The sequence below is a fragment of the Pleurodeles waltl genome, chromosome 10, assembly GCF_031143425.1.
Source record: "Pleurodeles waltl isolate 20211129_DDA chromosome 10, aPleWal1.hap1.20221129, whole genome shotgun sequence".
Taxonomy (NCBI): Eukaryota; Metazoa; Chordata; class Amphibia; order Caudata; family Salamandridae; genus Pleurodeles; species Pleurodeles waltl.
Genome location: NC_090449.1, coordinates 477,617,702 through 477,643,652, shown reverse-complemented (window position 1 = coordinate 477,643,652; position 25,951 = coordinate 477,617,702). Strand labels below are relative to the sequence as shown.

General features: G+C 45.0%; 1 protein-coding gene across 4 annotated transcripts in view; it reads left to right on the top strand.

Annotated features, from left to right (window-relative positions):
- ATG9B (autophagy related 9B) overlaps positions 1 to 25,951 on the top strand; it is a 411,143-nt gene that overhangs the window by 236,039 nt on the left and 149,153 nt on the right. For all 4 annotated transcript variants that reach the window (XM_069210766.1, XM_069210767.1, XM_069210768.1 and 1 more), the window contains one exon: positions 6,305 to 7,053. In XM_069210766.1, coding sequence (XP_069066867.1) covers positions 6,305 to 7,053 — 749 coding nt within the window. The remainder of the gene's footprint in view (positions 1 to 6,304; positions 7,054 to 25,951) is intronic.

Below are 25,951 nucleotides of genomic sequence, written 5' to 3'. Positions count from 1 at the left end.
GGCAGTTCAACATATCAATATTTTGGAACTAAAAACAGTGCTCCTAGACTTAGAAGCATTTCAGACAGAGCTTTGGGGAAGGGCAATATTTATCCAAACAGACAATATAGCAACCATGTTCTATGTCAACAAACAGGAGAGAACACAATCCTTACCTCGATCCAAATTAGCACAAGAAATTTGGAGATGGACAATCCAAAGAAAGATGGCCCTGTTAGCAGTGCGGCCACCAAAGCAGAACAATATTGAGGCGGACAGATTGAGCAGACAAGCTTCATGCTCTCACGAATGAGAACTCAACCAGTCAGTTCTTCAGAGGATCTTTCAGGAACAGGGAACTTTAGAAACAGATCTATTCGCAACACCTTTGAGCGCAAAATGCCAAAGCTTTGTCTCCAGACGGCCATCTCACCAATTCCTGGGGAATGCACTATTGATAAACTGGTTAGGGAGATTTGCATACGCTTTTCCCCCCAAAACTGCTGATACACAGTGTGATTAGAAAATGCAAGGTCAGCAAAATTATAATCTAATTGCACTGCAATCTGCAAGACCCGCATGGTTCTCAGACTGATCAAATTGGCAAAAGGGAAAATAGTAAATCTACCAAGAAGACAAGATCTATTGTCAATGGAAAAGGAAGGGTTCCATACCAAGAGCCAGAATCTTTCAACCTAGCAGCATGGCTTCTGAGGACTTGGAATTCAGACATCTAAAACTGCTAGAAAAAACAATGGCTGTCCGTAGAGAAACAAGGAAACCTACAACTAGAAAATGCTATACCACTAAATTGAAGAGACACACACTATGGTGTTGTAAACAAGGACTTCTGAAAAAGAATACAAAAGAAAAGACAGAGTCAAAATATTTAACAAATCTTCTTCAATGCAGTTTAAACTATCTTTCTTTAAAGATACATTTTGCTGCTATATTGGCTTACATGAGTGGACACCAGTAGAGAAAAGGTTTTTGGAAGGAGCAAAGAAGATTGCACCACCGAAGAAGGTACCAGCTCCTGCTTGGAACTTGAACGTGGTGCTCACACAGTTAATGAAGAGTCCTTCTGAACCTTTACAAAAAGCAGGTCTACTTATGCTCAATCTAAAGACTGCCTTTCTAGTAGCTATAACTTCCCTACAAAGGGTAAGCGAATTGCAGGCGCTCACTTTACAAGAGCCATATTTTCAAATACACGAAGACAGGATTGGGCTTTAGAACTGATCCTCAGTTCTTACCTAAAGTGATTTCACCAATCCACATAAACCAGAGTGTACAAATACCAAGTTTCTTTCAAAACCCAAAGAATCAGACAGAACGAGCATTGCACACACTAGATGCAAGGCGGGCCGTAATGATTTATATTGAAAAGCCAAAGCCCTTTAGGAAAATAAAGCAACTCTTTGCTTCCTTTGCAAGCAGTTTTCTAGGAAGACCAGTAACCAAGATTTCAGTTGCAAGGTGGATAGCACAAACAATTCAATTATGTCACAAGAATGCAAGGAAACCATTGCATTCAGCTCCAGGAGCTCACTCAACAAGGAGAAAAGGAGCAACTATTGCCTTTCTAGCAAATGCGCATTTACAGGATATTAGCATGGCTGCTACATGGTCATCAGTTCACACTTTCACTGGACACTAATGCATAAATGTACAAATGAATAAAGAAACTCAAGTGGGACAAAACGTTTTACAGCATCTGTTTAGTAATTGGTTTTTATCTTCAACCCAACCACCTCAATAAGAACAAATTGCTATAGAGTCAATGCACAGCATGTGAATCAAGAAAGGATTCACATTGCAAAACAAAGTTTCTTACCTGTCGGGGTAGTTTTGCAGCTTGAAGAATTGTCTGGATTCACATGCGGCCCACCCACCTCTGCATAGAAAGTGAAACAAAAAGTAGAATCTGAAGATGGTGACCAAAGGTGGGAACTTCCAGAAGAAGTACGACACCAAATGGAGGTACGTCGACGTTCAACAGCAACAAAACACAAAACCAAAGAAAGGACAAAATGTTTTTGGCGACAATTCCAGACCCAGCCACTAGATGGTGGAATAATGCACAGCATATGAGTCCAGAAAATTCCTCAATCTTCAAAAGTACACTGACAGATAAGAAACTTTACATTAATGCGCTTCTTCTGGTTTTCCGCATCATCGACTCCCCACAGCAAATATTTAGTAATTGCTGTTATTTTCATTACATTGTTTCCCAGGAAGTGCATAGTGTCTTCCAACTCGGACACTCTGTTCTGTGCGGCTGTTACACTGTCTGGTGTGTTAGGAAGATCTTATCTCAAAAGAGACACCTCCAGGTGGACTTCACCAATCCTCGATTCCAGGGCTGGTGTGGACTGCTGAATCACAGTTAAAAGCGCTGCATTATCCGGCACAGGGGACTCCATATCCACCCTAGGAGGGCGTTCGACTGCATTGGTGTACTTTCGGGTCTTTATCCTTGGCCATTTCATGGAGCTCGCAGACACTGTCAACTGTACAAGGGCCAAGCAAGACTTACAGGTACTGGGTGGAAAGTGGCAAGAGGGCAGTGATCGAGTATCCCTCTCTGAAAACGGCTGCAGCTACAAGTGGACTGAGAGGAGCCAAGGCCAGAAAGGGTTTGTGACACCTCCTCCCATCTCCCCCCTCACCCTCCAACAGCAATCAGAAGTGCTCACAGGACAGACCACATACTGTAAGGCTTAAGTCGTCCTGCTGTCCTTAAAGTCTAGATCCAAAGCCAGTCAGGAGTACCAAGGTGGGGTGGGGGGGAGGGACCAGGCCAAGCAGGTCTCCTGCACTCTACCCCTCCATAAGTAGTTCTTCAAAACACTATTCATCCTTATATTGCATGGCATAAAATGGAACGGTCCAGCAGTATCCCCCGTGAGGCAGATGCATGCACCTCCAGGGCCCACAGGGGCAAGTGGCAGCATTGTAAAGGGGGGGGGGGGTCCTTTACAGTCCCACTCTCTTAACAGTAGCAGTTCTGAAGTATCATGTAGTGGTCTGGTGCCCCATCTGCACCACCCTTACAGACAGGGCCATTTGTAGCGACTTCCGTCAACATCCAGAGCTATCCTGGGATTTAGGTCTTCAGACGCTGTAGCCAGTTAGCCAGTCCTTCAAGTCCCCCAGATTAGCAAGAGGGACCAATGTCAAAACATCAACCCCCACCCCCCCCCCCCCCCACCCCCCCCTCCGAACAGCCTGTTCACTTATCGCTTTCTTTAGGCTGAATAAAAGTTTAGGGCATAGAGCTTCCTACAGGGCCCAGCTCATCGCAGCTCTGCAGTGGCCCGCACCTAGAGCACTGTGTCTGGGGATGCCCTGGTCGATGTTCAGCACAGGATAAGCCAGGTGTTAGGAGTTGAGGAGGCCCCGAATTAGAGGATCTGTGCAGGTATATGTTAGGTCCAGCTGGAGCTCTGCACAGGTGTGTCTCGCCTGCTATGTTCTCGGCCACGCCCCTCTTGATTTGTCTTAATACTCTGCTTTTTCTCAAGGAGGCTGTGAAGGTTTGTATTAGCAACAGAGATGAATGTGACATCCATTTTCTAAAAATTAGAGATGTGCCCTAACCATTCATTACTGTACAAGCACTTGCCAGATCAGCATTTCATAGATGTGTAGAATACAGGGACTTGTCAGGTTTTTGCCTTAATATTCTAATCACATTGGTTTTAATTTTCAAAGGAATAGTCATAGATTTATTTTCATCTCTTTGCCCAACAAAAGGCCCCTCTTTAAATGATATCCTTTTCAGTTTTTGTATCCTCAGTTTTAATTTTTACGGAAGACTGTTTCTCTAGCGTTTTGTTTTACCAACCAACAGTAGAGATTTATTGTACCCTGTGTTACTCTCTTTTCAACTAGGCTTTTTACAAATACTTCAATGTTTCACAATTTCATAGTAGTGTGCAGTGGTCCCCATAATGAATTCTAGACTGTAACAGTTTTGCTTTTGTTCTCCCTCCAAACTGTCAAATATTAGTATTTCAGAGGTATAGAACATAAACTTCCATTTTATTGGGTGTGAAATCTAGGTGAAACTGCTGTTTTTCACAAAAATCCCTGAGGTAAGAAGTATAAGTTGAATTCAGTCCCAGTACTCATAAAATACACATAAATAATCATAAAAATGCAACATTAACAAGTGCAAATATAAAAGTCAATTAGTAAGAACTGCAGGTTAGTAAATTAAACTGTGGGAGCTAAAAAAAAAGCAACAACTTGTTGTACCCGCTGTAGGCCTTAGCATACATCTAATGTGGTAAGTAGGGGCAGTCGCTATTCTGAAAAAATAAAGTGCTGGTTTACAGTTATAAAGAACATGAGTTTTAAGATCAGAAATTAAAGAGATACGTAAAAGAGTTACAGAATTTACAGAAGTCTACTAAGTGTAAATATGTCTGCGAGGAGGATTCACCGCATGGGCAGGTTAAGTTTGTAGCAGTCTTGGATTGGCCCAAGGAAAAGCTAAGATAACTGTATATGCTGCCCGGATGAAATCTGGTTAAAACCAACAGACACCTTTCCTAGAAGTTAGTCACTAGGATTAAATAAGACTTTATCAGCTTGATTACGAGTTTGGCGATCTTACCGTCGAACCGCCAATACGGCGGTCTGGACGCGGATCTCCGTCTGGTCTCCATCTGGTCTCAAGACCTCCATATTATGATGTTCCCAAGGGGCTGGCGGGACAGTCAGTGCGGCGGCATTGGCTTCGGCTCTAAAAAGAGACAATGGCAGCTGCACTGACTGTGCTCCCAGCACAGTCGGAATGTGCACTGTCTGCCTTAGCTGGGCGGGCCTCTGCACTGCCCATAACACAGGCATAGGCAGTGCAGGGGTCCTCTTATGGCTTCATCTTTGCGCTTCCGCCAGCCTTTTCATGGCCGGGTCCCCCCCATGAAAAGGCCGGCGGAAAGGCAAGTTGTGATCAGCACAGCGGTGCTTGAACATGGCTTTCACCTCCACCAATACATCGGGATCCACGATGTTGGCAGTAGCGGCGGTCCGACTTGCGGAATTGTAATCTGGCATTGGACCAGCAAGGTTGCGGGGTTGGGCCACCAGCGTAGGTACGGTGGTCTTAGGACTGCCGTTCCTTAATGAGGCCCAATATCTAAGGGTGCTTAGGAGAATACATAAACCAGCTTTGTTCATGTTTTCAACTTCTCAACCTCCCATAAAGATGACATACATGCACCAAATGCATCCTGGCTTTTGTCCCCTTTGGTGATCTGTTTAAGGACTAGAGGATAAGTGTGGCCTATCAAAGCTCAGCTACTTGCTTAATATACTAAAGCCAATGGATTTTGTATCCCTGACGACAGGCTAAACAATCCTCATTGATGGATTGATTTAGGGAGTTGTGGATATTTGTCCAGACTGATAGTCACAAAAGCATAGGAGCTTGTTTAATATGGTGTTCCAGTTTGCTTCAACCTACTTCTTCATGTAATGATAACGGGACTGCAAGTCTTAAACCTAAACGGTGCCTGCAGAATTGGATTTCCTCCATCTGCAGTCCGTATTTTTGCTATAGCCCCAGATACCTCATAAATTCTAGTTGGTGGATAGTTATGCTTATAGATTTCAAGGAGTTGTTTAACGGGATTGTTTCAACACTGCAAAACATTAAGTAAAAAGTATTACTTCAGGCTTCAGATTTTTGAATTTAATGAAAATGTTCACTCATTCCTAGTTCCATTCCTACCCCTTTTCCTCTCCTTGAACTATTGTCCTACACCTCCCTATTCACTTATGTAGTCTGTTTCATAAGTTCTTTTTCCCATTCTGTAGCCTTGGATGAGAAGTTCTGATATTGGGATTGGAGCACAAGCAAAATGTGCTCGTATGCACATTTTTACCCTCTAAAACTAGCTTTTCGTTCATTGCATAGAAGCAGAAATCCACAAGATTCTCCTAATCTACAAGCAGGGCCACTTTAAATTGAAAGCTGAACAACTAGAGAAGGAACATGTATCTTGATTCAGATGAAATACAAAGTTATGGTAGCATTGAGTCATCTCTGGAAATGCTTATATTCTCCTGTACAAAACGAGGTACATTTATCTAACATAGTGTTTAAAGTTTTCAGTACTCTATCTGAAATTTTATTTCCCTTACTAAGTGTTTTAATATTGATTTCATTGGTGACATTGTCCCTTTTTCTGTCCACCTCAGTTCTTTGTAATCCTTTGTTTTTATGAACAACCTAACATCTCTCTCTGAATGCTTACCTTTTCTGATCTACCGCTTTAGTTGTAACTGCTCTTTTTTGCTCCTTTTGTGATAGGATGAACTTTGTAACTTCACCTGGCAGGAGGTCCAGGACCGTCTTGTCTCTTTGCAACGAGAGCAGCAAATGTGTGTCCACAAAAAGGAATTGACAGAACTAGACATATACCACCGTATTTTACGCTTTAAAAACTACATGGTAGCCATGGTCAATAAGTCCCTGTTGCCTATTCGCTTCCAGTTGCCTCTGGTGGGCGATGTCATCTTTCTTACCCAGGGCCTGAAATACAATCTGGAACTTCTCTTCTTCTGGGGGCCTGGCTCTCTCTTTCAGAACAAGTGGAACTTGCAACCAAAGTACAAACGCATGGGAAATCGCCTAGAGCTGGCACAACAGCTCAGCCGTACCATCTGCCTCTTGGGCCTAGCCAACCTCATCCTCTGCCCTTTTATTTTGGTTTGGCAGATTCTGTATGCATTTTTCAGCTACACAGAGGTCATCAAACGTGAGCCTGGAAGCTTGGGAGCCAGGCGCTGGTCACTTTATGGCCGCCTCTATCTGCGGCACTTCAATGAACTTAACCATGAGCTGCACACCAGACTAAGCCGAGGTTATAAGCCAGCCACCAAGTACATGAACTCTTTTACTTCCCCTCTGCTGACTGTTATTGCCAAAAATGTGGGTTTCTTCTCTGGCTCCATTCTGGCCGTACTCATCTCGCTAACTGTGTACGATGAAGATGTTCTAACAGTGCAGCACATTCTCACTGCCATCACCATTCTGGGCGTTGTGGTCACTGTAGCCAGGTAAGTCAATTTTTGAGTGAATGGGTTACATCAAGTGTGATTTGAAATGGGTTACTAACTTTCATGCTCCTTAGAAGCAAGAAAGTACCTTGTGTTTGCCATGATCATAGTTCTGTTCCCATTTTGTGCCAGCTGTCTCTCTCCGCAACAGCAGTTCAAAATGGGTACATATTAGGTCCAAGAGTGAAACATCCACTTTGAGAATTGTTTAAAGGTTACATTTCATATAGTACATGGTGGATATTGTAAAGTTCCACATATTTTGCCCTTCTCTTGTAATAAATGAGCTCTCTCCCCTATATGAATCAGAGTAATCTTTAGTCTTTATTCTATTTTTATATCAACTAGCGATCATGCTAAATTATATCTATCACATTCCTTTTCATTCTTAATTTTAACCTTAATGGCTACCAGAATGATGATGAAGATAACAGTTACCCACCTTGATGTCCTAGAGCTATATAATTGTTATTGTCATTGTATTTATAAAGCTCTTTCTACCCCTGACAAGGCATTGAGCTTTTTGGCAAGAAACACTGTACTCCGGAACCCAAAGGATCAGTGGTGGATTTGTATAGGGAAATGTAAGTTGTTAATTTGAGGGTTGGACATGTGAGTGTGTTTGTTTGATTGAATAGGATGAAGTAGGAATAGACGAGGCAAGAGTCTAAATAGTGTTAATTGCGAGTTAATATTAGTTAGATGATGTTTGAGGTGAGTCAAAGGAGTGTTAGAGGAGGATTTAGAAAAGGTTATGTGGGAGATCATAGTAGTAGAATGCGATTTGAGGTGAGTCAAGGAGGTACAGAGGAGGGAAGAGTCAAGAAAGGAACTTAGGGAGATCATAGTAATAAATGAGGCTTGGGATGAGTCAGAGTGGAGGTAGAGGATCTATTGAGGGAGGTATAGGATGAGACATAAACTAGTGCATTAGAGGGAGTTAAATGTTGTTTTTCATACAGTAGGTGTAAAGTAATAAATATATAGATACATAACTACATAGACGTGCATAGATATACTTTTAAAACAAACAAAAGGGGTACCAGAAATGATGACAAAAGGAGAACAGAACAGGATTTGGGATGGAAGCAGAACTGTTTTGAGAGACTTGCAGAAGGCTAGAAAGTTCCTTTGATTTCTGAGTGCTGGGGCACAAGGGGCTAAATAGGAAAATTACTGAAATGACAGACCTGAGCATGGGATGTGATATCAGGATACACTTTTGGGGATGCAGCTCGAGCAGGTGCCAATGGCTGAGATTACTTTGTGTATTCCATCTATCACTTTGTTTTTTTTGCAGTACTACCATTTTAGCTGTATTCATTCTTCGATCAAAGAAAAAATTATCACACATATTTAATAATGTGTTTGTTTCTTCTTAAAAAGCTTTAAAATCCAGCTGTATAATAGTGTCCAGTTTCTTTTAAAAACCAGTGTCAGATGATAGAGTTCTAGTCACTACTAACCACACTGTCCCAGTTTCCCTTCATTATTGTGTAAGAATTATAGGGCTCTCCGGAAAAGTGTCTAAATATTCCAAATGTAAAGATGAAAGTCAGATGTATAAAATCTATCTTTCATTTTAAAAATCTGTAAATGGATGTTCTTGTCTAACCTCAATTGTAAGATAGAACAGGCAATAACCTTTAAGCTTTAAGCCCCATGTTTTTACTAACATCGTAACTAGGACTATCAGCCCAGCACTAGGCCAGCTATAGCGTTTTTTTTCTTTTTTTTAATATGGATTGGGAAGTCTTATCCAAGCTTCAGACCACAATAAAGATTCAACAAGGACAGCTGCAGTCCAGCTGTGCCTAACACATATAATAAGTTAGGGACAGATGGCAGAAGCTGAAAGAACATCAAACGATTCTCTCACACAGACAGTAGAGGTACAACACAGGTAGCTAACTACAAAAAATTGAGCTGTATTAAAGGAATGTTGTATAATTTTCACAAACAGACAAACATACAGGATGTACAAAACTCTTGCAAGAAATAGCCAAACCCCATATGGATGTACCATACATTCATGTACTCAAATAGGATGAACAGTCGCCTACCTCGTGTAGTATGCTTAATGTGGGGGTTCCATATCTTGCACTGGGATAGTTTGAAGACGGTTTCCTTGTTATAGGGTTCCCTAGTTTGGGTGAGTTTATGTCACTTAAGTTGACATTGATTTTCTACCTTTGTTAACTGTTAGACGTATTTTAAAATACTAAGTGGGTGAGCGCAAAATGTTTTTTTACCTGTGCCTCCTTACCTCAAAATTAAAAAATTAGGCCAAGCAAATGACATTTCTCTTTTCCATTGACTTGTTTTCGTGTTTGTTGGTTGCCCCTGTGTGGTCAGGTACCCAAGAATGAAGGTATCTCTCGTCAAATATTATGAAACAACCCCTGCTCCATAGGGCATGTTCACCAGCCTCAGAAGGGGGAGGAGCGATAGGGTACGTCTCACAACAGGCTATTGACAGAGTTGTCAGTATGCTGCATGTTTAGCAGGGCAGGTTATTGTACTTGTATCCTGCACTATGAAACAGAACATGTCCATGCTGCTAAGCCACACTCGAGACTGACTGGGTGTCAGCAGCAGCAGCAGGCTTAGGCCTTGAGACCACAAACTATACTACCTACAAAAAAAGCATCTCCTGCCTTGCTGAGGCTGTGCCCATCGCGTCCCATAATTCACTGCAGCTCTATCTATGTTGCATCCTGTCTGAAAAAGCAGTGATGTGGAGGCTTAAGGGCACAGCTCTTGACTCAGCCTGGAACTCCTCCCTGCAACAATATGGTCCATTAAACTGTTAGATAGGCTATTAGACAGTGCATATTCTCAACTATTTCAAGGAGCTCTAAAATGTGGTGATTATGGAAAAGGAGGGACAGAGGAGAAACATAACTGCCTAGAGTTATGCTTTTTGATCAAGTGTAGTAGCACGGGTGGAAATCTGATTTCATTATGAGAGATTGTGCAGCTGAGATACTGAATGGATATTGCATTCTTTCTACCGTCTGCCTTGATGAAAATGTCAATAAGTGACCCAAGAGGCAAGTCGGTTGTCTTATGCCTTCTACACAAAGCCCTTACTGTCTCATAGATGGAGCAACATTATGATCTATTAAAAGATATACAAGAGAGGTTTTTGTACAGTGCACATCCTGAGCTAAATTATTTCAAGTTACTCTCAAATGTGATGATCACTGAAAAGCATGCAGAGGAAAGAAAATTGTTTTGGTTTTCAGAGTTTGTCCAAACTGGAAAGTTAGGATTGAAATCAGGCCTCTGGGACAGAGCCCTGCACTTAGTTTTTGCCCTAGGTCCGATAAAAGCTTCTGACAGGCCTGGGCAGTGTATGCAAGGGCATTCAGATTATCCTTTGTTTTTTTTATGAGATGGGGAAACAACAGTGAAAACATCCCTGTTCATAGAACTGCTACGCCTTGGGCAGAAACAGTTCAGGCATCCCTTCATTAGAGGTCACGTACAGTTAGGTGAGCATTAGCAGAAATAGGTACAACTCCAACAACAGCAGTGCAAACTTCAGTTCCTCACAGAATAGTAACAGCATGGTAGTACCAAAACAAACTTCCTTCTCTCACTGAAGGCAACATGGGTAATATTCAATTTCTTCAGAACAGATCCAGCATCACAGAGTTCTACAAACTTTCATTGCTCACACAACGTGAACGGTCACACTTAGGTGATATTCCATGCCAGCATGCTGACACTTCAAGAACTGTTTTCATAGAGAAACTGCAGTAACCTAGTTCGTCATTGGTATTTGGAGCAACCGAGCAACACCTGTAGTAATTATGCACTAAATAGGCACACAAATGTCAAACTATTTGAAAAGGTGTTGAATGTAAGTACATCAGGCTGTATGTAATCTCATCCTTCGTGCTGCACCTGTTTAAAATGCTGGGGGCTGCCAATGCATAGATTGTTCAGTATCATGCCCAGTTCTTTATTTCCTGGAGATAGTATAGAATCCTGGGGGGGAGATAGTATAGAATCCTGGGGGTGAGAGGGGAGCATTTTCACAAATGCAACCCATACCATCACTGACAACAGTAGTGTAACTGAAAACCTTAGCATAGTGTTCCGTGATGTCACTCATTGTGTGAGGTTGTATTTTAGGAAAAGAGTATTCATATCTTGAAGTGTCCTGGTGCAGCACTAAAATACCCCTAAGTAGCTTAAAGTAGTTGCTGTGTGATCCAAGGGTGGTAATTTTTATCTCTCACATTCCTCCTGCGTGAAGTTGCCCAGGGTTAATAGACAAGACTTAGTTTCAAGGCTAGGCTAGAGTAGTCCACCTCTTCTAAAAGATGTATAACACACTGCGCTGGATAACAGTGGTATAGCAGTAGACCATCTGTATTTAGGAAAATAATGTGCACTTTTTATTCAACTGTACGCCCTGGATTCCTGGTGCTTCTTTTCAGCAACAGGCAAGTGGCTCCTTAGCCAGAGCAGAGAGTTAAGGGCAACAAGGGCGCTCTGTCTGGAGCCTCTACAGACATCCCATTAATCTGACATCACACTGCCAGTTCTGACTGAAAGTATTATACAGCAGGTAGGTACAAGTTGTGATTGCAGGGTCCAGTATTATCCAGTGTAACAAATGCATATGAAATTATCACTCTAAGGTTTTTAATGGCTTCATCAAGTCTAACACATCCCCATAATATGAAACTCACTCTTTAGATTGGAGGAGTCCTGTGGCATTTGATAAATCAAGATAGATCACAGTATGTCATACAACACCTGTTGAGAATTTTAAGGACTGGGATCAACATTGAGAAATGCCTGTAGGAGGAACAGCTGCTCAGACCTCTGATTGGTTTCAACACTACTGTCCCCTTTCTAAGAAATCCTGTAAATACTCTTCGAATATCCCCATGCGCAGTTATAAATAGATTAAGTGAGCAGGAAGTAACCCCTTCGTTGCATCATAGAATTAGTCAGTAAACTATGGAATCCGAGCATCTTTAAACTTCCCAATGTTTCAGTGCCTATTTCTTCTAACCTAGTTTCAGCCTGTAGTGCCCCTAATTTTCTTAGTGTTAAATAGGCACTCCTGCCTCCCATAGTCGATGACCCTCATTATTATGTGGTCACAGAGGATGTGCATATAAAGCCTCAGGAGCCTGGTTATGGCATCTCTGATTTTTATGGTCTGGACTGACATTGCAGCTGATGCCAAACGATTATGTGAGAATTACCAAGAGAAGGGATTTGGCTCTACCCACATGTTGGGAGCCACGAGTACAAGTTTTAATTGGGTAGACGTTGCATGCTTCCACAAAAAAAGTGTTTGTCCTCAGTACAGCTGTGATCATTTTGTTTATTTATCCAGCTGCCTGAGGTTGAACATACAGGGTCACACACATGACATTGCACTGCTGTTAAAGTGTCCTACATACCTAGATAGTTTATGGTGTTTCTTTTTCTGGCAGTAGCACAGAAGGAAGGAGGGCAACCATGAATAATGTATTCAAGTCCAAGCACTCTCCACTCCCATACTCAGATTTAGGTTTCAGAGTTCATATTTGTGTTTGAGGCAGTATGGGTTGCCCAGGGCTACACTGATGTGTATGCCTGGCTTAACAGTGCAACTGTTGCCTGAATTTATGTGATCAACAAAAAATAACTTTCAGGGTACTACTGTGAGAGGACATTAAGCTCTGTTCACACGTTGATTTGATGGGGCTAAATTTGTGCTCTGTCACTGAAAAGGTTGCTTGTCTGACACACTTTGGCTTGTGGTAAACCCTATTCTTGATAAAGCAGAATTGAGTTGATTATGATGACACACCAAAGATCATGGTTATAGGCCCGATCTGTATATTATGACATGTTATGATAAAGGTACTAAGCCTGACATTTTTATTTGAAAAGCCTATGTATAGTCAATAGGCATTTAAGTGTGGGTTGGTATTACTACATACTAAAGCCTACTTTTCGGTATGTTTTAACGTAATCTCACAGATTACCGTAGTTGGTAAGGGTTTTGGTGTTGGCCTCCCACTCACACAAACAAAGGTGGTTTTCACTGTGTTGATTCTTGTTAGGCCCTGTCTAGTGGGGTTGTACATTGTTTTCCAAGCTGCTTTTAGATGGATATTTGTAATCTTTTATCTATGTGCATGATAGTTGCCAGTTTGTGTGCACTTGAATAGGCCAGTGTTGGGCATAAAACCAATGTTCAAAAAGTAAAGGTTTCATCAATGCATTAAGAAACGTCGTGCTTCGTTTTAGAGGTTTCATCTGCTTATTATGAAATGTTATAACAAAGCCTGAAGGCCTAACTTACTTATTGTGAAAAGCATGTGTTAAAGATAACGGGCTTTTAAAAATGTATTGTTAATACACTGTGGCCTGCAGGCACGTATTGGTGTTACATAGAATCTAATAGATTGCTATAGTAGGCAAGTGTTTTGGTGTTGGTGGTTCACCTGAACACACCTTGGGGATACAATATATGCACTACAATAATGCTGGTTAAAATGTTGGAAAATGGGTTATTGGTAAGGGCAGGTAGGTACCTACACCTGGCAACAAGCCACTAACCTCCACCTAGGTACAGTTAGGTCTCAGTAAATTAATCCCAGCTCAACCCTTGGTAGCTTGGCAACGAGCGTCAAGGCTTAACTTAGGAGACAAAGTGTAAAGCATTCAAATATCACAAAACAGTAATCAAATAAAACACAGGAAACAGTTTAAAAATCCAAAACTAATTTATAAAAATAGTTATATTTTTATCTTTAAAATGACACAAAAACGATTAAAATCGGTTCAGGGGAACCGGAGATATGAATTTTTAAAGAATTATTATTTTTCTAGCGCTTAGAAACAAAAAGCGCCAATCGGGTCATCTGGTTGCACCAGGACCGGGGCAAAGTCAAAGTTTCAGGCCGACCGCGATGGAGCCCTGCTCGGCTACAAGTCGCGGGAGGCCTCGGTTAAAAAGTTACCTTCTGACTTAGGGGGTCATTCCTACCCTGGCGGTCCGAGACCGCCAGGGTAGTGGACGGAGGAAGCACCGCCAACAGGCTGGCGGTGCTTCAGGGTCTATTCTGACCGCGGCGGTAAAGCCGCGGTCAGAAAAGGGAAGCCGGCGGTTTCCCGCCGGCTTCCCGCTGCCCCAGGGAATCCTCCACGGCGGCGCTGCAAGCAGCGCCGCCATGGGGATTCCGACCCCCTTCCCGCCAGCCTGGTTCTGGCGGTTTTCACCGCCAGAACCTGGCTGGCGGGAACGGGTGTCGTGGGGCCCCTGGGGGCTCCTGCAGTGCCCATGCCACTGGCATGGGCACTGCAGGGCCCCCCTAACAGGGCCCCACATTGATTTTCAGTGTCTGCTTGGCAGACACTGAAAATCGCGACGGGTGCAACTGCACCCGTCGCACACCAGCAACTCCGCCGGCTCCATTCGGAGCCGGCATCCTCGTTGCTGGTGCTTTCCCGCTGGGCGGGCGGGCGGCCTTTTGGCGGTTGCCCGCCCGCCCAGCGGGGAAAGCCAGAATTACAGCGGCGGTCATTTGACCGCGCAGCGGTATTCTGGCGGGGGAACTTTGGCGGGCGGCCTCCGCCGCCCGCCGAAGTTAGAATGACCCCCTTAGTCTTTATTTTGAAGTTTTTCTTCACCGGGACGAACCTGCCAGTTGAATCCGACCTCCTGGAGCCCTTGTCCGGATACGCGATGTGGGTTTCCTCGGTGGTGATTTTTACCTTCGGACTTAGTCGTTTTTTCGAGATGAAAATCCTTCGACCGGGGTAAACCTGGATCTTGATCCGACGTCCGTGGAGCCCTTCTCGGATACGATGGCTGGGAGGTCCCGGTCAACTTTTTACCTTCGGACTTAGTCTCTTTTTCGGATGTTTTTCTTTACCGGGACGAACCACGAAGTCAGGCCGGGTCGCGGTTGAGGCAAGCCGGCTAGAATTTCCGCGGCGGGTCGGTCCCTCTCTGGAGCTTTTTTACACAATTTGTCCAATCTTCTCCAAACTTCTGGGGCTTCACCCAGATGTTCTTTTAAGGTTCTTTTGGGGTCCACAGCTCACCCCAAGGGTCCAGAAGTTCTGTGATGGTCCTTGGGGGGTGTGGACTTCAACTCCCAGAATGCACCTGGCGCAAACTCCTTTTTGGCCACTGGACAGTGGTCAGCTGGTCACTTTTTCAGGAGTTGGTGCAGGGGACTCTGGATAGCAATTTTTCACCTGTAGCAAACAGGGAGTCCCTCCTTGAACCAGTTGAAGCCAGGCAAAGTCCTTCTTGTGGTGAAGCCCAAGTGTGCAGCTGGTGCAGTCCTTCTGAGTGCAGGTTCCAGGTGCAGGCCAGGGGTCCAGCAGGGCAGTCCTTCTTCTCCTTTAGTTCTTTTCTTGTTGAAATCTGGTAGGGATCTCAGGTGTGGGTGCAGGTCTTCCAGTTTTATCCTTGCTCCTTTGGTGAAAAGCAGGGGGGCCCTGGTTCTCCAATCAGGGACAGGGTTGTCCCCCTGTGATGACCACTTCCTGGGAAGTGTGGCAAAAATCCATCCCAGAAGGCAACAGTCTCCAAAAATCCAACATGGATGAATCTGATTTTTGGAGGTTACATCTGGCTGAGCCCACCCACTGGTGTGGCTAAAAATCATAAACACACCCCTCTCCTGCCCTCTCCTAATCTAATCAAGGGGGCACCTAATTGTCTGGGGTTGCAGGATGTGGGGGTGTTGCTGGGTGCTCCAAATGTCCTTCTCTGCCTTTGAAGACCAGTTTGGCAGCCCTCCCCCTTCCTGCCTCACCATCTGCTGAGGGGAGATTCTCTCCCACAAGCACATTCCTTTGTGTGAAGCCAGGCCACTTCACACCTCATCAAGGCAGCCTGGCAGAAGCTGCTGCAGGCTGGCCAATCAGAGCACAGCAGCAAAAACAATGCAGGGCTGAAATTGGCAACTTTTTAGGTAAAGTCTAAACTTTTTACCTGAACAAGTTATATTAAATCCAACAACTGGAAGTTGTGGGATTTATTACAACAATTAATTTGATACCAAATTCTTGGTATGTAACATTTAAGGAGACTTTAAAATTTAAAATAAAGTCTGCCCATTCTAGCCTATGAAGGCCATTTACTTCAATGAGGGAAAAACGAATTTGGCTGTTTTTACCTCACCAGGGCTTATAAATCTATTTTTATAAAGTCCCTGCTTATAGTTACATGGCACCCAGCCCTAGGGGCACATAGGGCACACCTTACGGGTGACTTATATGTAAAAATAAGGTAGTTTAAGACTTTGGAAGTACCTTTAATTCCAAAGTCGAATTTGCATATAACTTTAATTTAAAAGCAGCCAGCAAGGCAGGCTTGCTTTTAAAATGACACTGGGCACCTCAGCAGTGCACCTAGGTGTGCACCACCTATGCTGTGGTCCCTAAACCTACATGCCCTACCATATACTAGGGACTTATAGGTAGGTTAACTTAGCCAATTATAATTAGCCTAATTTGCATATCCATTTTACACAGAGCACAGGCCCTGGGACTGGTTAGCAGTACCCAGGGCACCATCAAAGTCAGGAAAACACCAGCAAAAAGAGGAAAATGGGGGCAAAAAGTTATGGGGCCTCTGCAATCAGCCCTGTTTTCTCACACAACCCCCCCCCCCCCCAGCCCACACGCCCAGGAGACTCAGCCCAACCCTGGGAGAGTCTTCCTGGCTTGTTAGGCGAGGAAGACAGTGAAGAAAACTGGCTGTCCCTTTGCAGGGCCTACTCTGCCTTATATCCTCCTGTCAGGGTCACTCCCTATGGGTAGTGAAGCCATCCCAACAGTCAAAGGACCCAACTCAAACTGAAACTTTCCTCTAGGGGGGTCTTCCTCCTTTCTCTCTGCCAACTTGGGTAGTGAGGTGCCCACCTCCCCTACTCCAAACTTTGCTAGGGCAACACCTAGCTTACCCAAAGAGGTCACCCAACACTTGAGCAACCCCACCATGACCAATAGGGTCAGGGGGCCTACTTTGCTATTGGCCCTGGGGTCTGCCTCCCAGGCCAAGTACATTGCTGCCAGGAAGGCTAGCACCCAGCAGAGGCTACTGACAGCTGTCAGTACCCAGAACCACACCCTAAGCTCTCCACTGACAGGTGGCTGAGCTGCTTTAGGGGCAACTTTGGGGTCCTGGCACCCCTCTTGCTGTCTAGAGTGGGGGGCTACCACCTCCTGTGGCAGACACCCTCCTTCCACTCTCCCTTCTGTCAGTGCAGGGGCAACACCTTGCATCTGGACAGCTGCCTGACTACTCAGGACTTCCTTGGGGTCAGGTGAGGCCTCACCAGTGCCAACTCTGGGCTCCCCCCTTACTGGGGCAGAAGGCCCTTGGCTCCCTGGAACTCTCTTTAAGAGTGGCCTACCCTTCCTTTTCTTCTTTCCTTTTCTTGGGGACCCCTGTCTCCTAACTGTAGGGACTGACTCCCCAGGACTTTGGGTTGGGGGGGCGCCCTGGGCGACCACCCCATCTGTGACCAGACTCACCTCTGGGAGGTCATTGCCCAGGATACAATCTAGGGGAAGGTCAGCACTGACTACCACCCTAATCCAGTCAAGGATACCCTCCCTCTCTAGGGGCACTATGGCTACAGGTTTGGAGGTGACCTCCCCTGTGGCTATCCTGACTTTCTTTGTCTTTCCTGGGACATACATGTCTGGGGTCACTAACCGGTCACTCACTATAGTGTGACTGGCACAGGTGTCTCTCAGGCCAGTAGTAGGGATCCCATTCACTTGAATGTGGTGGAAGTGCCTACTCCCACCCTCAGGGATCACCAGCTTACCATCTGGTCCTGTCTCCCAGCTCAATGCTAGGAGGACTTCATCATCTGAGGAATCCTCCTCTATGGCTACGCTGGACAGCCCAGTGCTAACCACCTTCTTTGGACAGGCTGCATCTCCTCTGAAGTGACCTGTCTGCTGACAGTCAAAGCAAGCCCTACTGTCCAAGAGCTTTTTTAACCCTGGGTCTAACTGTCTCTGCTGGTCAGAGTGGGAGTGGGATTTACTCTCCTCCTTCTTAGGGTTCTGGGGTACAGAGGGAGTCTCTGTGGTGGGGTTACCACCTCCCTCCTTAGGTTTTTGGGGACCTGTCCCCCCCTTCTTGGAGTCTCCCCCCTGGGACTTGACAACCACCCTGGTTCTCAACCACTCATCAGCTGCCTCCCCTAGTTCTCTAGGGTTGGTCTGCTTAGAGTCCACTAGATGCTGGCGTAACCTTTCTTGGGTACAATTGGTCAAGATGTGCTCTCTCATGATCAGATTGTATAACCCCTCATAAGTATCTACTTTGTTACCAATAATCCAGCCCTCTAGTGCCTTTAGTGAAATGTCCACAAAGTCAACCCAAGACTGGGTACTGACCTTCTGGGTGTCCCTGAACTTCATTCTATATTGCTCTGGGGTCAGACAAAACTTCTTGGCTAAGCACCTCTTCATACTAGGGTATGAATCTGCCTCCTCCCCCCTTAAGGTCAGAAGCCTATCCCTCCCTGAGTTGGGGACCAACTCCCACAAAAGGGAACCCCAGTATTGAGGCCTAACCCTTCTCATTTGGAGTGCCCTCTCAAAGGCCCCCAGCCACTTATCTATGTCATCCCCCTCTACATAGGCAGGAACCACCCCTTTGGGTAATCTGGGGCAAACTCCCCCACCCATGGACACCTCAGCTTCTTTATCGCTGCCTCCATCTCTTTTCTCTTTGTATGCCCACTTTTTCTTTTCTAGGGCCAGCTTGTCTGCTTCCAAAGCTATGTATGCTAGCTGGGCCTCCAGCTCTCTTTCTCTGATGGATGGGTTCTCTCCTCCTGAAAGGACCCCCTTCCCACCACTAGCTTTGGGTCTGCCCCTAGTGACTGTATTTACTGAGGACCGTTCTTCCTCATCCTCACTTAGGCTTAGATGCCTTCCCTCCCCTGAGTGGTTAGAGCTTGCATCCTCCCTTCTTTCTCCCTCCTCTGGAGCTTCTTCTGACTCTACCTCTTGGGCCTCAGCCCATGCTGTCAGGGATGTGATCAGGATTTGCTTCCTGAGATCAGTGGATGCAGGCAACCCTCTTTCAATACACAACCCCCTAAGCTGGACTACTGTCAGTGTGGGTAGGCTAGCCAGATCAAGCTCCATGGTTCCCTAGTTTGGTGTCAACAAAAACTTTTTGCAAAAATTGGAAACAAGAATTTAGAAAAATTACAAAAATTCAATAATTGAAATTAATCCAAATTAAAAACAATTTTTGCACTAGGACAATTTAAAGGATTTTTAATTTGTTTTACCTAAAACTGTAACGTGATATTGAACACAAGTACAGGATCCCGTCGCTGCTTCCAAAAATGTTGGAAAATGGGTTATTGGTAAGGACAGGTAGGTACCTACACCTAGCAACAAGCCACTAACCTCCACCTAGGTACAGTTAGGTCTCAGTAAATTAATCCCAGCTCAACCCTTGGTAGCTTGGCAACGAGCGTCAAGGCTTAACTTAGGAGACAAAGTGTAAAGCATTCAAATATCACAAAACAGTAATCAAATAAAACACAGGAAACAGTTTAAAAATCCAAAACCAATTTATAAAAATAGTTTATATTTTTATCTTTAAAATGACACAAAAACGATTAAAATCGGTTCAGGGGAACCGGAGATATGAATTTTTAAAGAATTATTATTTTTCTAGCGCTTAGAAACAAAAAGCGCCAATCGGGTCATCTGGTTGCACCAGGACCGGGGCAAAGTCAAAGTTTCAGGCCGACCGCGATGGAGCCCTGCTCGGCTACAAGTCGCGGGAGGCCTCGGTTAAAAAGTTACCTTCTGACTTAGTCTTTATTTTGAAGTTTTTCTTCACCGGGACGAACCTGCCAGTTGAATCCGACCTCCTGGAGCCCTTGTCCGGATACGCGATGTGGGTTTCCTCGGTGGTGATTTTTACCTTCGGACTTAGTCGTTTTTTCGAGATGAAAATCCTTCGACCGGGGTAAACCTGGATCTTGATCCGACGTCCGTGGAGCCCTTCTCGGATACGATGGCTGGGAGGTCCCGGTCAACTTTTTACCTTCGGACTTAGGGCCTGATTCTAACTTTGGAGGACGGTGTTAAACCGTCTCAAAAGTGGCGGATATACCACCTACCGTATTACGAGTTCCATAGGATATAATGGACTCGTAATACGGTAGGTGGTATATCCGCCACTTTTGGGACGGTTTAACACCGTCCTCCAAAGTTAGAATCAGGCCCTTAGTCTCTTTTTCGGATGTTTTTCTTTACCGGGACGAACCACGAAGTCAGGCCGGGTCGCGGTTGAGGCAAGCCGGCTAGAATTTCCGCGGCGGGTCGGTCCCTCTCTGGAGCTTTTTTACAAAATTTGTCAAATCTTCTCCAAACTTCTGGGGCTTCACCCAGATGTTCTTTTAAGGTTCTTTTGGGGTCCACAGCTCACCCCAAGGGTCCAGAAGTTCTGTGATGGTCCTTGGGGGGTGCGGACTTCAACTCCCAGAATGCACCTGGCGCAAACTCCTTTTTGGCCACTGGACAGTGGTCAGCTGGTCACTTTTTCAGGAGTTGGTGCAGGGGACTCTGGATAGCAATTTATCACCTGTAGCAAACAGGGAGTCCCTCCTTGAACCAGTTGAAGCCAGGCAAAGTCCTTCTTGTGGTGAAGCTCAAGTGTGCAGCTGGTGCAGTCCTTCTGAGTGCAGGTTCCAGGTGCAGGCCAGGGGTCCAGCAGGGCAGTCCTTCTTCTCCTTTAGTTCTTTTCTTGTTGAAATCTGGTAGGGATCTCAGGTGTGGGTGCAGGTCTGCCAGTTTTATCCTTGCTCCTGGGTGAAAAGCAGGGGGGCCCTGGTTCTCCAATCAGGGACAGGGTCGTCCCCCTGTGATGACCACTTCCTGGGAAGTGTGGCAAAAATCCATCCCAGAAGGCAACAGTCTCCAAAAATCCGACATGGATGAATCTGATTTTTGGAGGTTACATCTGGCTGAGCCCACCCACTGGTGTGGCTAAAAATCATAAACACACCCCTCTCCTGCCCTCTCCTAATCTAATCAAGGGGGCACCTAATTGTCTGGGGTTGCAGGATGTGGGGGTGTTGCTGGGTGCTCCAAATGTCCTTCTCTGCCTTTGAAGACCAGTTTGGCAGCCCTCCCCGCCTCACCATCTGCTGAGGGGAGATTCTCTCCCACAAGCACATTCCTTTGTGTGAAGCCAGGCCACTTCACACCTCATCAAGGCAGCCTGGCAGAAGCTGCTGCAGGCTGGCCAATCAGAGCACAGCAGCAAAAACAATGCAGGGCTGAAATTGGCAACTTTTTAGGTAAAGTCTAAACTTTTTACCTGAACAAGTTATATTAAATCCAACAACTGGAAGTTGTGGGATTTATTACAACAATTAATGTGATACCAAATTCTTGGTATGTAACATTTAAGGAGACTTTAAAATTTAAAATAAAGTCTGCCCATTCTAGCCTATGAAGGCCATTTACTTCAATGAGGGAAAAACGAATTTGGCTGTTTTTACCTCACCAGGGCTTATAAATCTATTTTTATAAAGTCCCTGCTTATAGTTACATGGCACCCAGCCCTAGGGGCACATAGGGCACACCTTACGGGTGACTTATATGTAAAAATAAGGTAGTTTAAGACTTTGGAAGTACCTTTAATTCCAAAGTCGAATTTGCATATAACTTTAATTTAAAAGCAGCCAGCAAGGCAGGCTTGCTTTTAAAATGACACTGGGCACCTCAGCAGTGCACCTAGGTGTGCACCACCTATGCTGTGGTCCCTAAACCTACATGCCCTACCATATACTAGGGACTTATAGGTAGGTTAACTTAGCCAATTATAATTAGCCTAATTTGCATATCCATTTTACACAGAGCACAGGCCCTGGGACTGGTTAGCAGTACCCAGGGCACCATCAAAGTCAGGAAAACACCAGCAAAAAGAGGAAAATGGGGGCAAAAAGTTATGGGGCCTCTGCAATCAGCCCTGTTTTCTCACAAGTCTCTATTCAGAGAGATAGTAGTCTGCGTGGGGCAAATTACATTTTGTATGTATATGTGCTTTTATGACTGCATGCTGGGTGTTTGCCTTGTAGAAAGCTTACGCTCAGTACTATAGTCTTGAGTTGATTTTAGTGACAGGCCAATGATAAAGGCTATAGGCCTGGTTGTTTATTATGAAAAGTTATAATAAAGGCAGTAGGCCTGGCAATTTAGATGGTGAAAAGAATATGAAAAGTCAATAGACAATTAAGGGTGGATTGATATTACTCTGAATTTCTGAATTAAAGCCTACAGATATATTTTTTTCAATTACAGGGAATCTCACAGACTACTTTAGCAGGCACATGTTTTGCTGTTGGTTACCCTGTCTGACAAATCATGAATATAGAAAATTTTCAAAGTGAGATTCCTTGTAAAAGCCCTTTTAGGAGTGATTGTATTTTGCTATGCCAACTGTAATTTTGTATACATTTGCATTTTTAGAACTGCATGCCTGATGTTTGCATTGTGGGAATACTTGTGCTCAGTACAGCAAGTCTGAGGCAGTTGTAGTAACAAGCGGACGAAAACAGCTGTAGGCTGGATTGATATGCAGGGAAATGTTAATGTTAAGCCAAATACCATGCTCCTGGCTTATTTATTACAAATAGTTATTACAAGGGCTTCTTTATTGTGAAAAGCATGTGGTAATTTTGTACAAATTTGTTAATTTTTTTATTTTACAACTGTATGCATGATGGTTGCCAGTTTATGCACTCTTCAGTAGGCGTGTGTTTTATAGATTGTCAAGCCATTGTCAAAGACTAGAGGCCTTATCAGTACAATGGTAAATGTTGTATCAGAACCCTTAGGTATGATCAGTTTATATGAAAAAGTTATGATAAATCTAGTAGGCCTTTCTTACTTAATGTGTAGATCTGTGGAAAAGGCAATATGCTTTTAAGGGTGAATTGTTATTATGCTGTGTTACAGCCTGTTTGCAGGTATTTTGTTACTTGAAATCTCGCAAAGTATCTCAATAGACAGAGGTTTTGGTGGCCCACCTAAGCAGTCCACGGGAATAGAAGATTTGTGCCATGATAATCCTTATTAGGCTCTATTGGTAGTGATTTGTTCTATTGTTTTGTCAACTGCATTGTGTATGTACCTGTACTTTTATTACAGTATACCTGATGGTTGTCTTGTGGGAAGGCTTATAACCAACATAGTAGGCTGGGGGGAGGGAATGGAGGGGTATGGGGGGGTTTAGCCTCGGGTACTTTCCATTGACCCAATACAGATTACCCATTGTCTTAGATCTGCAGGCCCCTATAAACATGTAAATCAGAGATTTTAAGGAAAATAGTAATATTAAAATAAGATATTTTTCATTCATAGTTCAAATACGGTTTTATCAAACACAACCCAATGTACAATAGCTCAGGGGGGACGAGGCATCTGCTGCCAAAGGCTAAACGCATCCTGGACGTCTCCAGTTTGAATCTCATGCTAGATCTGCTTTTCATTATTCAATGGTTCATATCATGAGTACTACTGCGTTGATATAATAATAACCACTTCCATTTTCTGTTTCATGAGGCCTTGATAAATGGGGTTGTAAGTGCTTCATATACAAATATTAATATTAGCAGGGCCTATGCTCTTAAATAAAATCCAAATAAATGTATTTTGAGAGGCAGCTAGCACTGGATTTATGATCAGAGGAACATTTCTAACTTGCCTGACTGCACACTCATAACCCAAAGTATTGTGTCAAAGTTGGCTGAAGTGTCTGAAAAAACTTGTTGGATGCTAAACAAAACGTTTGCTAAATGTGGCTGGAGGCAGAGAGACAGCATAGCTAGAGAGAGAGCCCTATCTGATAGAGACTTCTAGTTGCAGATTCCTTACCTTAGAATTTCCCCCAGACATCAGACTGGATCAAGAGCTTTTACTTCGACCCTTACCCTTGCATGTCGCTGGGTGGTGTTGGTCGACTCCGCCGGCGTCATTTGCGTTGTGGTCATGGTGATGACGTTGGTAATCGTATATAGACGTCGCCTCCGCTTGGTGATGTCAGTTCTTTTCTTTCCACACCATGTGCTGATCCAGAGAAGAGCTACCCTAGGTCAATTTTTGACTGATTTCAACACTTTTGTTGTGTTTTTTGGTGAAGTTGTGGTGCGTCGAGGATGTCCCCGAAGACCGGTTTCAAACCTTATGAGGCCTTGTCACTGCATGATGTCGGTGACGGATCCGCACCGGGTCTGTTTGTGGTGCCTGGAGCGCGACCACAACCTAAAGTTGTGCTTCAAGTGCTGGGCAATGCACCTGAAGGCCTTGAAAGAGCGCTCCCTCAAGCTTATGGCGGCCCTGCGCTCGACTCCGCCTCATTCCCGATCTAGCTTGAGAGGAAGGTCTTGAGACCGCTTGCAGAGTCACCACCACTCGTCATCCACCTCGTTTGGTCACTCAGGTAAGAAGAAGAAGAAGTCGAAGAAGGCTAGGCATCTTTCGACTTTACCCTGTCACTCGGCTGTAGTGACGCAGGAGGAGCGTCAACGCTCTAGGCCTCAGTCCTCGGAGCCTACTTGTGGGTCCGGTCCACGCCTCCCTGACTTTCCAGGAGCCGGAGCGACCCCTGCTCAATTGAAAGAATTCTGTGAGGTCATGGGTCTCATTTTTGGGCAGTCCGACCCCTCTTAGTCGCCTTTGGGCCCTGGCGGTTTGACTGGGGGCCCTTTGGGTTCCACGCCGGCAGCTCTGGCCCCGGCCACTGAGGTTCTTCTGGGATGAGCTACTGGATCTGAGACCTTCCCTGGTGCAGGATCGACCATTTATGCTCCAGACGTCGGTTGTGCCCATGGTCAATATCCATCTGATCCTAATCCTCGACGACTCAAGTCGGAGCGGCGTCGGCTGATGCCGCCCTTGCCTCCGATGGGGGTCTCTTCACCCCATGTTGGATTCAAACCCTTATTCTTATGGGTATGAATACGGGGAAGGATTGGAGGAGTCCCTGGACCAGGACGACCCAAATATGGACTGGGCACAAGAATTGGGCGACACCAGTGGTCTGGATACTTCTCCAGACGCTGGCATGCTTTCTCCTCTTACCGTGGCTACGGCTGAGGGAGCACTTATTCTATGGTGGTCAGTAGGGTGGCTGAGGTCTTTGGACTCGAGTTGCCTACTGTTGAAGTCAGTTCTGATCTCCTGACAGAGGTGCTTCGACCAGGGGCTTCCACATCTGAGCATCTCCTTCCTTTCGATGAACCCTCACTGATGTCTGATGTTTTCTTCCTCCATTCTGGCGTTGTGGTCAGTGAACACTGCATGCCTTTTGGGCCTTTATACTCACTCCTTGTGGGATACTGTTGTGCATGTCTTGCTCTAGATACTGGAGTAGGCCCAAACTATCATCTCCCAAGCAGTTGCTGGTGGCGAAGCTCACTTTTTGATGTGGGCTGGACACAACCGTCTCTCTGGGTAGATCAATCAATCAATCAATTAATTTGTTGAGCGCGCTACTCACCTGGAAGGGTCTCAAGGTGCTGGGAGGGTGGGTGAGGGGAGACGGGGGGGGGGTGATGGGGGCTACTGCTCGAAGAGCCAGGTCTTGAGGCGCTTCCTGAAGGTCAGGAGGTCCTGGGTCTTTTGTAGGTTGGTGGGCAGGGAGTTCCAGGTTTTGGTGGCAAGGTGGGAGAATGATCTGCCGCCGGTTGTGGTATGGTGAATGCGAGGGACTGTAGCGAGGGCGAGGTTGGCGGAGCGGAGCTGGCGTGTCTGGTTGTGGAGGCTAAGTCGATCCTTGAGGTAGGCCGGTCCGGTATCCTGGAGGGCTTTGTGAGCGTGGATTAGGATTTTGAAGACAATCCTTTTGTTGATGGATAGC